General features: G+C 31.7%; 1 protein-coding gene across 1 annotated transcript; it reads left to right on the plus strand.

Annotated features, from left to right (window-relative positions):
• Positions 1 to 8363: 8363 nt before the first annotated feature.
• LOC130711903 (zinc finger protein ZAT9-like) lies at positions 8364 to 9680 on the plus strand. Its single transcript, XM_057561675.1, has one exon. The coding sequence runs from the start codon at positions 8370 to 8372 to the stop codon at positions 9282 to 9284; it is 915 nt and encodes a 304-aa protein (XP_057417658.1). The 5' UTR covers positions 8364 to 8369; the 3' UTR covers positions 9285 to 9680.
• Positions 9681 to 12534: the final 2854 nt, after the last annotated feature.

Raw genomic sequence — 12534 nt, forward strand, 5'->3', positions numbered from 1 at the left:
ACACTAAAGAGACTCTCCCACTAGTGTCTCACACCATTGGAGAGAAACTGTTCTTCCACCATGTCTAATTTGAGTATGGTAGTGTAGACACTTCTCTCTCATGTGTCTCTCATAAATATGTTCATATAAAATATTTTATATTTGCTTATCATTTAATCACTCAAAGTATGTAGTTGATTGTGGGGTCTAACTTTTAAGAGTTTTTGGGTTGGAGTAAAAAATTAGTAAGTGGTTTAGATGATGTGATACTATGAAAAATTTTAAAGAATGAAGTGTAAACACTCTAGTGAATGTGATGGATAAAGATGCTCTTAAGAAACGGATGTTTTTATATTAAGAAATTGATGGAGTAATAATTAAGAATTCCTGCCGTAATTGACATAATCCTATATATTCATTGTTATTGTATTTTTTTCTATGAACATTGTTAATGTATTTAAGGGTAAGAGAGTTTTAAACTGAGTTCAGGTCTCAAAAAAACAAAAGACTTGGAAAAACAGAGCATGATAAACCGTTAATGTATCAGAATTCAGTTTAAATGGAGCACAATTTTTTTCTTGATAGATACTCTCCATTAAACTCTTAATTTTGAAATATGTAGGTGACAAAACTAAAATGTTAATCAATGAAACATTTAATGTGATAACTTTTTAAAGACTAGCTAGCTTCATATCTATCTTCTATATATATAAGTAAAGCACACTTGAACCATTACATTAAATACATTAGTAAAGATTGCATGTATTATAATGCATTAAGTAATAACAAATTATCTTTGTAATAAATATATTAAATAATAAGATTAAAAACTGAAAAAATAATTGTATTGTTCAACTACCTACATTAAATATTCACAAAAATATCTATATTAAATAATAATAGTTATAGTTTTAAAAAATAACTTGAGTTGACAAATATTAAGAATTAAAATTAATTAATTATAAATAATATTTATAATTAATTAATTTAGATAAAATAGATTTAAAATTAAGAAATATTTGTTATTAAATAATTATTGATAGTTAAAATTATCATAGAGTAATTTTTCTATTTAACTATGATGATAAATAAATAAATTAAATATATTAAAAACTAAGTTAATTAAATTAGGAGATATATATTAAATTAATATGCTATGCATGTCATGTTAGTTATAAAAAATAAAAGAATAATTTAATTAAATTTATTTGTCAAAATATTTTAATTTTAAAATTTTTGGTGTTATAATTTTGATTTAAAATATGTTTTCTAATAATATTTAATATGAGTTTATAACCTCCTATGAGGTTTATCATTGTTGCACTCATATACAATAGACAAAATGTAGTATGCAATGAAGTATTTAATATAGTTCCTAAATGAAATCATATTTGATATATCTACAATATTTCTTCATTGATAAAAAATAACAATCATTCTTAACTAACTTTCACTTTTGCATATTATTATGCTACACGGGTTTAAGAATCTTTTTTAACTAAGTCCTTATAATTTATTTGTGATAACCACATGTATCCTCTACTGAGAGAATCATGTTCAACTCAAGTGTAGTGAAAGTAAAAGGTCTATCATAAAGTGCATTCCTTAAGAACGGAATCTCAGGGATCCAAAGAGTTAATTTTAACCATTGTGATAGACATTCATTAGGTTGAACGATTTGTGTTTTCAAATTGTCTTATGAGGTTTTATAATTTTTTACTTTCTATAAAACTATAAAAATTTATCGAATAAGATAAATTATTATCTTAATTCATAATTAAGTTAAAAATTATATGCTCTTACAAACTGCTTATTAACTAATTAAATACTCATTATGCAATAAAGAGTATAAATTTTATATGGGTCACTAAGAATATGTTTCGACATTAAACTTTCATTAGCACACTTTCCATAAAGTTTCAACTGAAAACACTAATTTCATGGTCAAAACATGAAAGTAAGAGATAAATACCACTAAAAGTCTTTTTACTTTTATAGATGATTTTACACAAACACTGTATTCAGCTCTAATTATATATTTTCATCCATTTACTTAATATTGAGAGTGCATTACTATTTAAACATATAATCACCAAATAAATTGAAAATAATTTTTATTAAAGAAACATAAAATATAAAATATGTGCTTTAATATACTAAAAAATTAGGTCAAGAGGGGTAGCTCAGTTGGCAACGCAGACTGAGTGTGTGTGAAGAGCTCTCGGATTCGATCCCCACACAATACACTCTGCACGAGGGATGATGAGTCTTAATTGTGACTAAATCTCGAATCTGTCGGTATATCCAAAGGGTGACCGGTACCAAATGTTTATACAAAAAATAACTAAAAAATTAGTGTACAATAATTTTTTATTGAGCTTCATTAATGTAATTACATTACATATATGTTTATCATATTCTTAATTATCTACTATACAATAATTTTTCATATTACATAAATTATTTTTACAAATAATAGACACATAACTTAAAAATAAACCCGTGCAACGCACGGGTTTAATTTCTAGTTACGGAAATATTTTAGAAGTTTAACTTTGTAAGAGTCTTTTAGGTAGAGTTTTTGTGTGTGAAAAGATAAATGATTTTGATATGAGACAAATTTCGTTTCTGCCACATGTTTTGCACTTTTGCTTAGTGAAATTTAAAACAACTAAACATGTGTTGCCCAACCTTTTCATGGTAAAACTAGAGTTAGCATTCATTGGATTCGTCTCGTGCCATATATCATGGCTCTTGTGAAAATTACACATTTTTTAGAGCTTCAGAATGTAGCATTTAAATGAACTTAACAAAATTAAACGGATAATGTAGAGATAGATTATAACGTGTCCTATATTGAATAGTTGAAAATATTGTAGATTAAGAGTGTGGCACCTTTGGTTATGGAATCTCACCAATATTGAAGAGCAACCGTGAAGAGAGCAAAGGAGAATCAGAGAATGTGTGAGAGTAACTACCCTCTTTTTTTGATAAGTATATAAAATATGAAAAAATGTGTAATAGGGCATGCTAGAATGTGAAAAAATTATCATTTCTTAGAGTATTTTATCATATTTTGATCTTATTTAGATTGTCACTTTAATTTGTTACCTTATTTAATTAGTATTAGGAGTCTACCCTACTATAAATACGGGTAAGTATTTTATATTTTAATAAGTCAATCATTCATAATGTAAACTCTAGCGCACATATGTTTTCTCTTCTTTTCAATCTTCTTTCTCTTTTTCTTCACATTGCTTCTCTCTACAGGTATCATTTTTACAACTGATTAGATGAGGGTAGAGTTCTCTCAATGAACTAAAAGTGAATGACACAACCAATCATAAGTCATTTATAAGAAAGACCTAATTGCAATATTCATCAAATGATTAAGCACTATAATTTATATATTAATTTTCCTTAATTAATATATTAATATTTCAAAAATCATACATTCTAATTAATTGATTAATATTAATATAAATAAAATATCTAACACAAAAATCTATTGTTCAACTTAGATGCTACCAAATGATTATTGTGCTAGTTTCATAGAGTGGGTGCTAGCTAGGCCTTATCAAATATAAAGAGTCTTTGAAAGTTTACTAAATCTAAGAAATCTCTAAAAGTGATCACTCCTCCATCCTGATAATTCATTTCCTGTTTAGCTCCTAAACACCTTATCAAAATCAAATCAACAGTACATTTGTTTTGCTCCGCGGTGATCCAGATATGGCAAGGTTATGGCATAAAGCGTTGGTGCTTTTGATGTGATCTTGTTAGGAATGGTGGAAAGAAATTGTATGTTTACTACAAAGAAAAATGTAATACCAAATAGCTAGGTACTCTATTTGTTGATTTTGACAATGTGGAGATTTTGGAAAACATGAAAATCACCACCAAGAGATTGCTACTCAAGCAATCTAGTTTGTTGAGGAGTATCATTAGTGCCGTGAAATTGCTGCTTTTTTAGCGGCGGTGGTTAGATTTAATTCTAATGAGTGGTGCTATTTGTTATAGTCTCCTCATCGATGGAATGCAAGAAATAATTTTAAACCAATCAAAACAAGAGAAAATGGGATAGTATATATCAAGAGTTTGAGAGTTTTGCATTTTATTTCGTAATTATCAACAATATCCAATTTTGATTCTTTCAAATTTTATAAAATTTCAAGTTGTTATATAATCAAAGTTTTTTTTTGTTTTTGAAATTATATAATCAAAGTTAAGATCAAAATTAATTGATATAAAATTGTTCCAACTTAAAAAAGAAACTTTAAGTTTGAGTCCATGCAAATGCAGTTGCATACTCGCTTTGATTGGGTTTTTTGAAAAACCGAACCCGAGCTCAAAGAAGCGAAGACAACGTGAGGATGAGACGGGTCTGAGATTGTTAATACCCACCCCAAACCTGTCCCGACATACTAATTACATAGTTCAAATTATAATAGTAGCCACATGATAATATTTAAGTTATTTTACGAAAAGTGTAATTTAATTCTTAAACTTCTTTCATTTTTAAGATTCTTGACAACTATTTTCATAAATTATTTGAATTATGAACTATTTAAATATATATAACTTAATAAGATCAAATTATAATATCTAAAACTAAGGAGGACTCGAGTTCCTCGTGGATAATCCATGGATTTCCCTTAATCCAATGGGGATGAGTTTGTGTTTTGTATTTTCATACCCGACATTTTCAAACTTGAACCCAAAGTGCTCTAAATGAGGTTGGAAAGAGCTAAACCCGACCTGAACCACCTCGTTGCTATCCATATGGCTATAGAGGTTCTATCAAACTTAGAAGAATTGTCACATTAAAGTATACTTAGTGATTAAAAAAATTATTGGGATAGTAATCCTTCTAAAAAGCCTATCAGAAAAAAAAAATCCTTCTAAAAAATGAAAAGTCACTTCAGATGAAAGTTATAATATCTTGACATTTTTATCTTTTTTTAATCAACCTTGATTTATTCATAGCATAATGTTTTGTTCACACTTTAGTTTGAGTGGAAAAGAGGTGGAGGGAGTAGAGAAATAAGAAGAGAGAGATAAAGTATGAGATGTGATATATGATATGATAGGAAATAAGGAGATAGGTAGAAATGAAATTAAAGTGGAAATGAACTCGAAAAAGTTTAAAGTATGAATAAATTTAGTAATAATTCATTCACACTTCTATTTCTCTTCCATCTCATTTCCACTTTATCTTCTTCTTATCTCTCCCTGCAATTTCTGTCACATCACTTATCATATCATTCATTTCTCTCTTCCTTCTTCATATATCACAAAGGTGAAATTATAAAAGAGGTGTGAAAGAAACATTATTGGTGAAGTATTGAGAAATTCGCAAGTCTCACCAACTTCTTTCTAAGAAATGTTTAGTACTTTTATAGTGCATACACCCTCACAAAATAACTATTTATAGATTTTAATGAAATATTCTTTACTTTTTCTAAACAAATTTTAAATAAGAGAACAATCACCCATGTGTCATAATTTCAATTAAAATAAAATGAGTAGTACCTATTACTAACATTATTGGTGAAGTATTGAGAAATTCGCAAGTCTCAGCAACTTCTTTTTAGAAAATGTTTAGTACTTTTATAGTGCATACACCCTCACAAAATAACTATTTATAGATTTTAATGAAATATTCTTTCCTTTTTCTAAATAAATTTTAAATAAGAGAATAATCACCCCATGTGTCGTAATTTCAATTAAAATAAAATGAGTAGTACCTATTACTATTAGGGTGCCACCTAATATGCACCACTATACCAATTATCCATTTTACCCCTGTTAAAAAAAATTATTTTATAAAAAGAAAAAAATATTGGTATTACCGGGTGGATTTTGATGGGATTAATTTTTTGAACAGGGATAAAATGGACAATTAACATAATGGTGCAAGGTTACACCACTAAAAAGTAGTGCATATTAGGTGTACCCTACTATTAGTAGAAGACTTAAGACTTTTCTGCATACATAGATATTTATAAAATGAGCACCTATTATATACAATTTGCAATCAGAACTTAATAGGGTTCCAATCACTCACAATTAGTGAGTTGCACATCACATACCAAATAATTACCTATAATTATCACTGCTTCTATTCAAACTAATATATTTCAGGGACCCATATTTTGCTTCTTAGGTGATTATACTCCATCAAGCAACATGCATATACTGAATTTGCCAGTAGGTGACAGGAATCACAAGAATTAAAAGACTACTTAGACCTTCGAAGAGAGAGATATTTATGCCGATTTCAAACAAGTAGAAACTCATTCCCAAAAAATATTTTTCTAATGCTACTATGGAGGCCCCAGAAAGCAATAAATAGATAAAGGTTATTATTCCATTTGGGCAGCAAGTTTTGCATGTTACTTGTAGCTCTTTTTCTGTTCACGATCACACTTTCTTAGTTTTTGCCGCGGAACAATTAATGACACTGTTACAATGTGTTTTGACATTTTAGTAGCTATGCACCACCACCACACGAATTCTGATTTGTTGCACTTAAAGAGATCCTACATTCACTAAGGTCAAATATTTGTAATTGTCTTGTCTTAACTAAATGACTCAAATTTAAAGAGGCTACTTGGCCCTTAAAATTATCTTGTTGAATTAAGATCAAACGGCATTTCCTTTGGTACAAGCAAAAAAAATTGTGGGTTAATTACAGGAGTGACATGTACCAGTAGGATAATTACACATAGATTTATTGCTAAATTAAACTGTGGACTTTTTAAAACTCCGAATCAACCCAATAAATTTATTGTAATTATAAACCAACCCCAAAACTTACTTTTGTTAGGAATTTAGTCCTTCTATCAGGTGAAAAAATATAAACATGTTAATTTTTTCAGACATTCTTTCACATCTGTTCATTACGACGATATCAGCTTCTTTGGGGCGACTTCTCCGCCGTCACCATCGAGTGCATTGGCGGTGGTGGTGTTGTTGATGAGATGGGAAGAGAAATTCTGAGCCACTTCCTCTCTCCACACTTGTGCCAAAAATCTGGGCTGTGACCGGATCTGGTATCATATCTGGGTTGGGAGAGGGTGAGGGACGAGATCGAGGGGAAACCGAAGGAGGACTGGTATCTCACAATGGTAACAACGGTGGACCCAGAAACCTCTCTCTCTCGATCTCGCCTCTTCTTTGGTTCAGAGGAGAGAATCGGGGTGGTGGCTGATGATACTCGCCAAAATTGTTTTGATTTGTTTCTCTGAATATGTTAGGAATAAATGGGCTTCGAACAAGGATCAGATTGTTTTGATTTGTTTCTCTAATATTATGAATCCGATTTGTTTTTTATCTTCTACAATGCCCAAACAATGACCATTATAACAATATTCGATTATGTTAAAAGGACATTACAACGAGGATTTAGTGACAATGTAGCATAGAAATTTAAGAATCGAGTGTTCCATGCTTTTATTTTGAATATATATAATTTGTGTTTTGTTTCCACAATCTGAAAAATATTTCCAGTTAAATGAGTCTTTTTTCTGAGTTAAGATGATGAAGATGATAGAGGTAGAAGATGAAGATCATAAGTTTTTTGGGTTTGATTTGTTTAGGTTGGGTTAGAGAAGATGATGTTCCTGGGTAATGGGTAGTGGTGTAGAAGAGGAAGTATGTGCAGCTCACATAAGTCTTATGGGTTTGATTTGTTTAGGTTTGTATTTTCTTTGACATTTGTGTATATGTATGGGTGGCACCTTGGCTTATCTAAAAAAATTGTGGTTAAAAACTTAATTTATGGAGGTAATTATTAAGAATGTGGGGCATATTTAGTAAACTAAAATTCAACTAGGGTGATAACGTAAATAGTGTAAAAAAGAATCTAGTCAGCTTTTACTTATCCATGTCATATTAAATGGAAAAAGATTATTGGTACACTTCACTCCTGTAGCCTACACTCATTTGAATTTGTGGGCACCCAAGTATGCACCTCCTTTTTTTTATAATTCTACAATGAATCAGGTTAAAAACCAGTCCACTCAATAACCATAGTTCAACTAGGATTTAGTGCATATTATTTAGTGTATGTCCACTCTTTCTACCCTAAAATTAATTTGTTTTAAACCAGATATTTCTTAGTCCAACACCTAGATGACACAACACACATGTTTTTATATATGTGCACAAAAAATCATAATTTTTGGGTTGTGTGTGTCTTTTTGGTGGAGGAATGCTTGTCACCTACTCCTTTTAACTTCCCAATTCCCCTTAAACTCGTTTTGTGTCTCATTGAGAGAAAAGAAGAAGAAGAAAACACTCAAACATTTTTGTGTTACATATAGGAGTAGGAAGAGTGAGTAAGCAAGTAAAAGCCTTCAACTTGAGTTGTTGCTTTGCTTTTGCTCATGGAAAAGCACAAATGCAAGCTTTGCTCAAGGTCCTTTGCTAATGGCAGAGCCCTTGGTGGACACATGAAGGCTCACCTTGCTGCTCTGCCTCTTCCACCAAAACCAGAACAAAAACAATCCTTCACTTCACTGTCATTTTCTTCTTCTGCATCAGAATCACAACAAGAAGAAGATGATGATGAAGTACTGGCACTCAGAGAATCAGAGGAAAAGGCTATGATTTATGGTTTGAGGGAGAATCCCAAGAAAAGTTGCAGAGTTGCAGATCCTAAATTCTCTTTTGCACCAGATACTGGTTTTCTGGTCCAAGACAGAGAGAGCGAGACTGAGTCAAAGAACCCAACTCGCCAACGATCCAAGCGGAACCGCCGCAACCAGAACCAGAATTCTGAAGAACCCAGAAAGGTGAAGATGAGTTTCACGGTGCCAGCTTCACCTGAACCACCGTTGAGCTCTGTTTCCGACACTTCCCCTGAAGAAGATGTTGCTATGTGTCTCATGATGCTGTCTAGGGACAATTGGACGAGGAACAACAACAACAATCACAGTGTTGGATGCAGCAGCAGCAAAGAGAAGATCAAGTTCAAGCGTGTTCGAGGGAAGCACGGTTGTGAGAATTGTGGGAAAGCGTTTCGATCTTCACGAGCATTGGGTAGTCACAGAAGTGTGTGCTGCGTTGATGCCAAAGGTGAAGGAAATGGTAGTGATGAAAAGATTTTTGAATGCCCATTTTGTTATAAGGTTTTTGGGTCTGGTCAAGCACTTGGTGGACACAAGAGATCTCATCTCATTGCATCTTCATCATCAAATGCTAACAATGTTGGTTGTGGTAGATTGAAGCAGAGCCTCATAGATCTTAACTTGCCAGCTCCACCTGAAGAAGATGATCTCAGTGTTGTTTCTGATGCCTAACTCAGCTTCTTTGATCTGGTTATGTTTAGTTGTTTTCTTCTGCTGATGGGGAAAAGTGTTTTTTTCTTCTTTTAAAGTAGGTAAGAACATTTCATTATGTTTATTGATAGATCAAATGCTTTTTGATTCTATAAGTTAGCTGGGTATAAGTTATGTATTCACCAACTGTCTCCTATGTTCAATTGTCCTAAGATACATGGTGAATTACTGAATTCTAGTAAAAAAGTTGAATTGATTTTCTTCATCGGACTCAACTTGGTTCATGCTTCTAAAAGTCTCTTGGTACGTCCTTTGGTTTTCAGTTCAAAACAATATTTAGTAACTCGTAAATTGGAAGCGTGATTTTCAATGCATATTCACTCGAAAGAATACGTTTGTTGAATTAGGTGATTTCACATTCACATTCAAGGTTGCAATGCAAATTCTGGATTAGGTTGTGGACCAACAACTTTGGACTTAAAAAGCACAAAAGTGCTTGCAATTCTGTTTTAATGCTTTGGTTTGGTTCTGTTCTGCTCCAGAAGGTAGATACTGCTAACATGTCCTTCCAGCTTGCACTTTTGATTAAATAAAATAAATAAATAAATCGGTTCTTTTTAGTATTATTATTTCCTCTCTCTCTCTCTCTCCATTCATTGTTGCCTTCTTTTCTGCTTGTGTTGTTTGCTAGTTGAATTCTTAGTGTGAAGCATGATAGCAATGATTCCTAAGTGGGAGTCAGAAACTGTAAAAATGATGAAGCCAATAGTACTACTGCACAATTGTTTGTTTTCTATGTTCTGATGCTCTTGGTCTTGGGGTTTCAGAGGTAACAAAGGAAAATTCAGAAACCAAAGTTCAGAATGTGCTTCTTGTTTGGTTGGGTTAGGAATTATAAGTAAAATTTGTTTTATTATAGCTTCCTTTATCTTCCTTTAAAGGAACGAAGTCTCCTGGTAAAAGGAAAGGTCCCATGCCATTCTTGTCAAAGAATCAGTCAGATTTATTGTCATGTGATAAAGTATATGCTTTGATCAAATGCTGATTAATTGATTAATCAACTAAAATGTATCTAACAGCAAGAACTTTTGACTATTGTTATAGTAAATAGTGATACATCTAAACTACAAATTAAAAAAAAAAAAGGTGACAGGCTTTTTTTTGGGTGCATGTGATATCTTGCTTCACAAGAATTTTGCTTGGAACAGGGAAATATTCATGAGAGCATCTTGTAAGTTGTCACCAGCCAAGTAACGTGAACCTCAACATGAAACTTATAATATGTTTGAATGGGTTTTTTTTTTTTTTCAAAATCAATTGTCACACATAGAAACTACTACCCATAGAATCTATTCCTTGAAATTAACTTTAATTTTTAAATTAATTATAGAAGAATTACTAAAAATATAATTAACATGATTCATTGGTATGAACTTCTAAGATGGGCATTCTTTAAAAATTAGACAAATCAGAAGCCAGCCTGCTATCCAGGTTGAGGTTACCCTATTGGGTTGGAGGGTGAAATTTGGAAATTAAAAAGAAAAAAGGATAAGATTAATAAAACGACGAAAAATATGCTTGAAAATTGTCGTCTATGTCCAAGCTTTCAGCTGTAATTTTCTACTTGTCGTCTGTGATCCGCTGCTTTCTCCGTGTTCTGAAATGCAACATAGCATATTTCCTAATCAACACCATTTTGGAATTATTAATTATATTGTTAGATTGGCCAGCATTTTATTTGCTTTGTTGTGAAAATAACAACTACATTTATTCGAAAAATATATAAGAATTTGATACATCAGTAAATTCGTCAGAGGAAAGCAGCTATACAGATTGAAGTTAATGGCCAGCAATTATGAGATTTTTTTTTGTCACTAGACTATTGTTGGATGAAGACCACAAACAAGGTATTTATAAGGGAAAAGTTGAGAAATAAGGTAGTGGAGAGTTAAATGATGGGTTGTAATTCTCTATTTGCACAACATCGGGCCTATGAAGTTCAATCTCCTGTCGTGTGGGTTAACTCTTTACTAAGCTCTTTACCACCCCAATGCGAAGTTTGATATATAAACTATTGAAAGGTTCATCACTTACACTTTGGTATGTGCAAGAGATCTTACCAATCATTACACCTCTATAATTTCTCGACGTTATCGCTATTGTGCGTGCTAGAATTCATGAGTTCTTGAGAGATTAGCCAAATCTCATACAAGCGGCTTCTCTTAACACTCAAATATGTGATTCCATCAAGTATATGTTCCATTTCACATACCACTCATAAGGGCTACGAAAACATTAAAATCTCTTAAGTTTATCCTCCAAAAATGTAGCACGACACTGCACCATAGGAAGGGACAACAAAATAAATAGTATTGCCAGATCAATAAATAACTTGTTATTACCCATATGAACCTTCTTTGTGAGGTCTCTAATCACAAAAGTTGAATTACCATTATAGATAACAAATTGGCTCAAGTCTCATTCTCCTTCATATATCATAAATCAATTTTCTATCCAAGGGTTTAGTTAGAGGATCTACCAAATTAACATTTGATCTCACATAATCAACGGAAATAATTCCACCTTTCAGCAGTTGTTTTATCATATTGTGTCTTAACCAAATATGTCAGTTCTTCCCATTGAACGTTTTATTCTTAGCAATTTCAATTGCAAACTAGTTATCATAATGCATTGACACATATAGGGTGAGTTTCATTCCGAACAAAACATATAGTAAAAATTTTCTCAATCATTCAGCTTCACTACCAGCCAACTCTAGAGCTACAAATTCTTATTCCATTGCAGATCTTGCAATAATAGATTGCTTGATTGATTTTCAAGTAACTGTGTCACCACCAAGTGTAAATATAAAACTACTTGTGGATTTCGTCTCACCTGAATCTAAGATTAACATCGTTGTATTCTTCAAGAACAGCGGAAAATCCACTATATTTGATACCATAATTGATGGTGCCTCTCAAATATTTCATAAATCTTGCAAGCACTTCTCAATGATCCTCATTTGGGCTTTGAGTATACTTTCTCAATATCTGCTCACAACATAAGCTATATCTGGTCGACAAAAGTTCATAGATGAAGAAAGCTCCCAATAATTTGAGCATACTTGGATTGAGAAACATGATCTCCTTTATTTTTCTTCAATGGAGTGTTAGAATCATAAGGGTTACTCATAGGTTTAGCGTCACAATGACCAAACTTCCTAAGAAGTTTCTCCACATTGTGTTCTTGGGATAGTATGATATTATCTCCA

The sequence above is a fragment of the Lotus japonicus genome, chromosome 4, assembly GCF_012489685.1.
Source record: "Lotus japonicus ecotype B-129 chromosome 4, LjGifu_v1.2".
NCBI classification, from domain to species: Eukaryota; Viridiplantae; Streptophyta; class Magnoliopsida; order Fabales; family Fabaceae; genus Lotus; species Lotus japonicus.

Coding starts and splice junctions, on each gene's coding strand:
- LOC130711903 (XM_057561675.1), top strand. CDS start 8,370: ATGGAAAAGCACAAATGCAAGCTTTGCTCAAGGTCCTTTGCTAATGGC.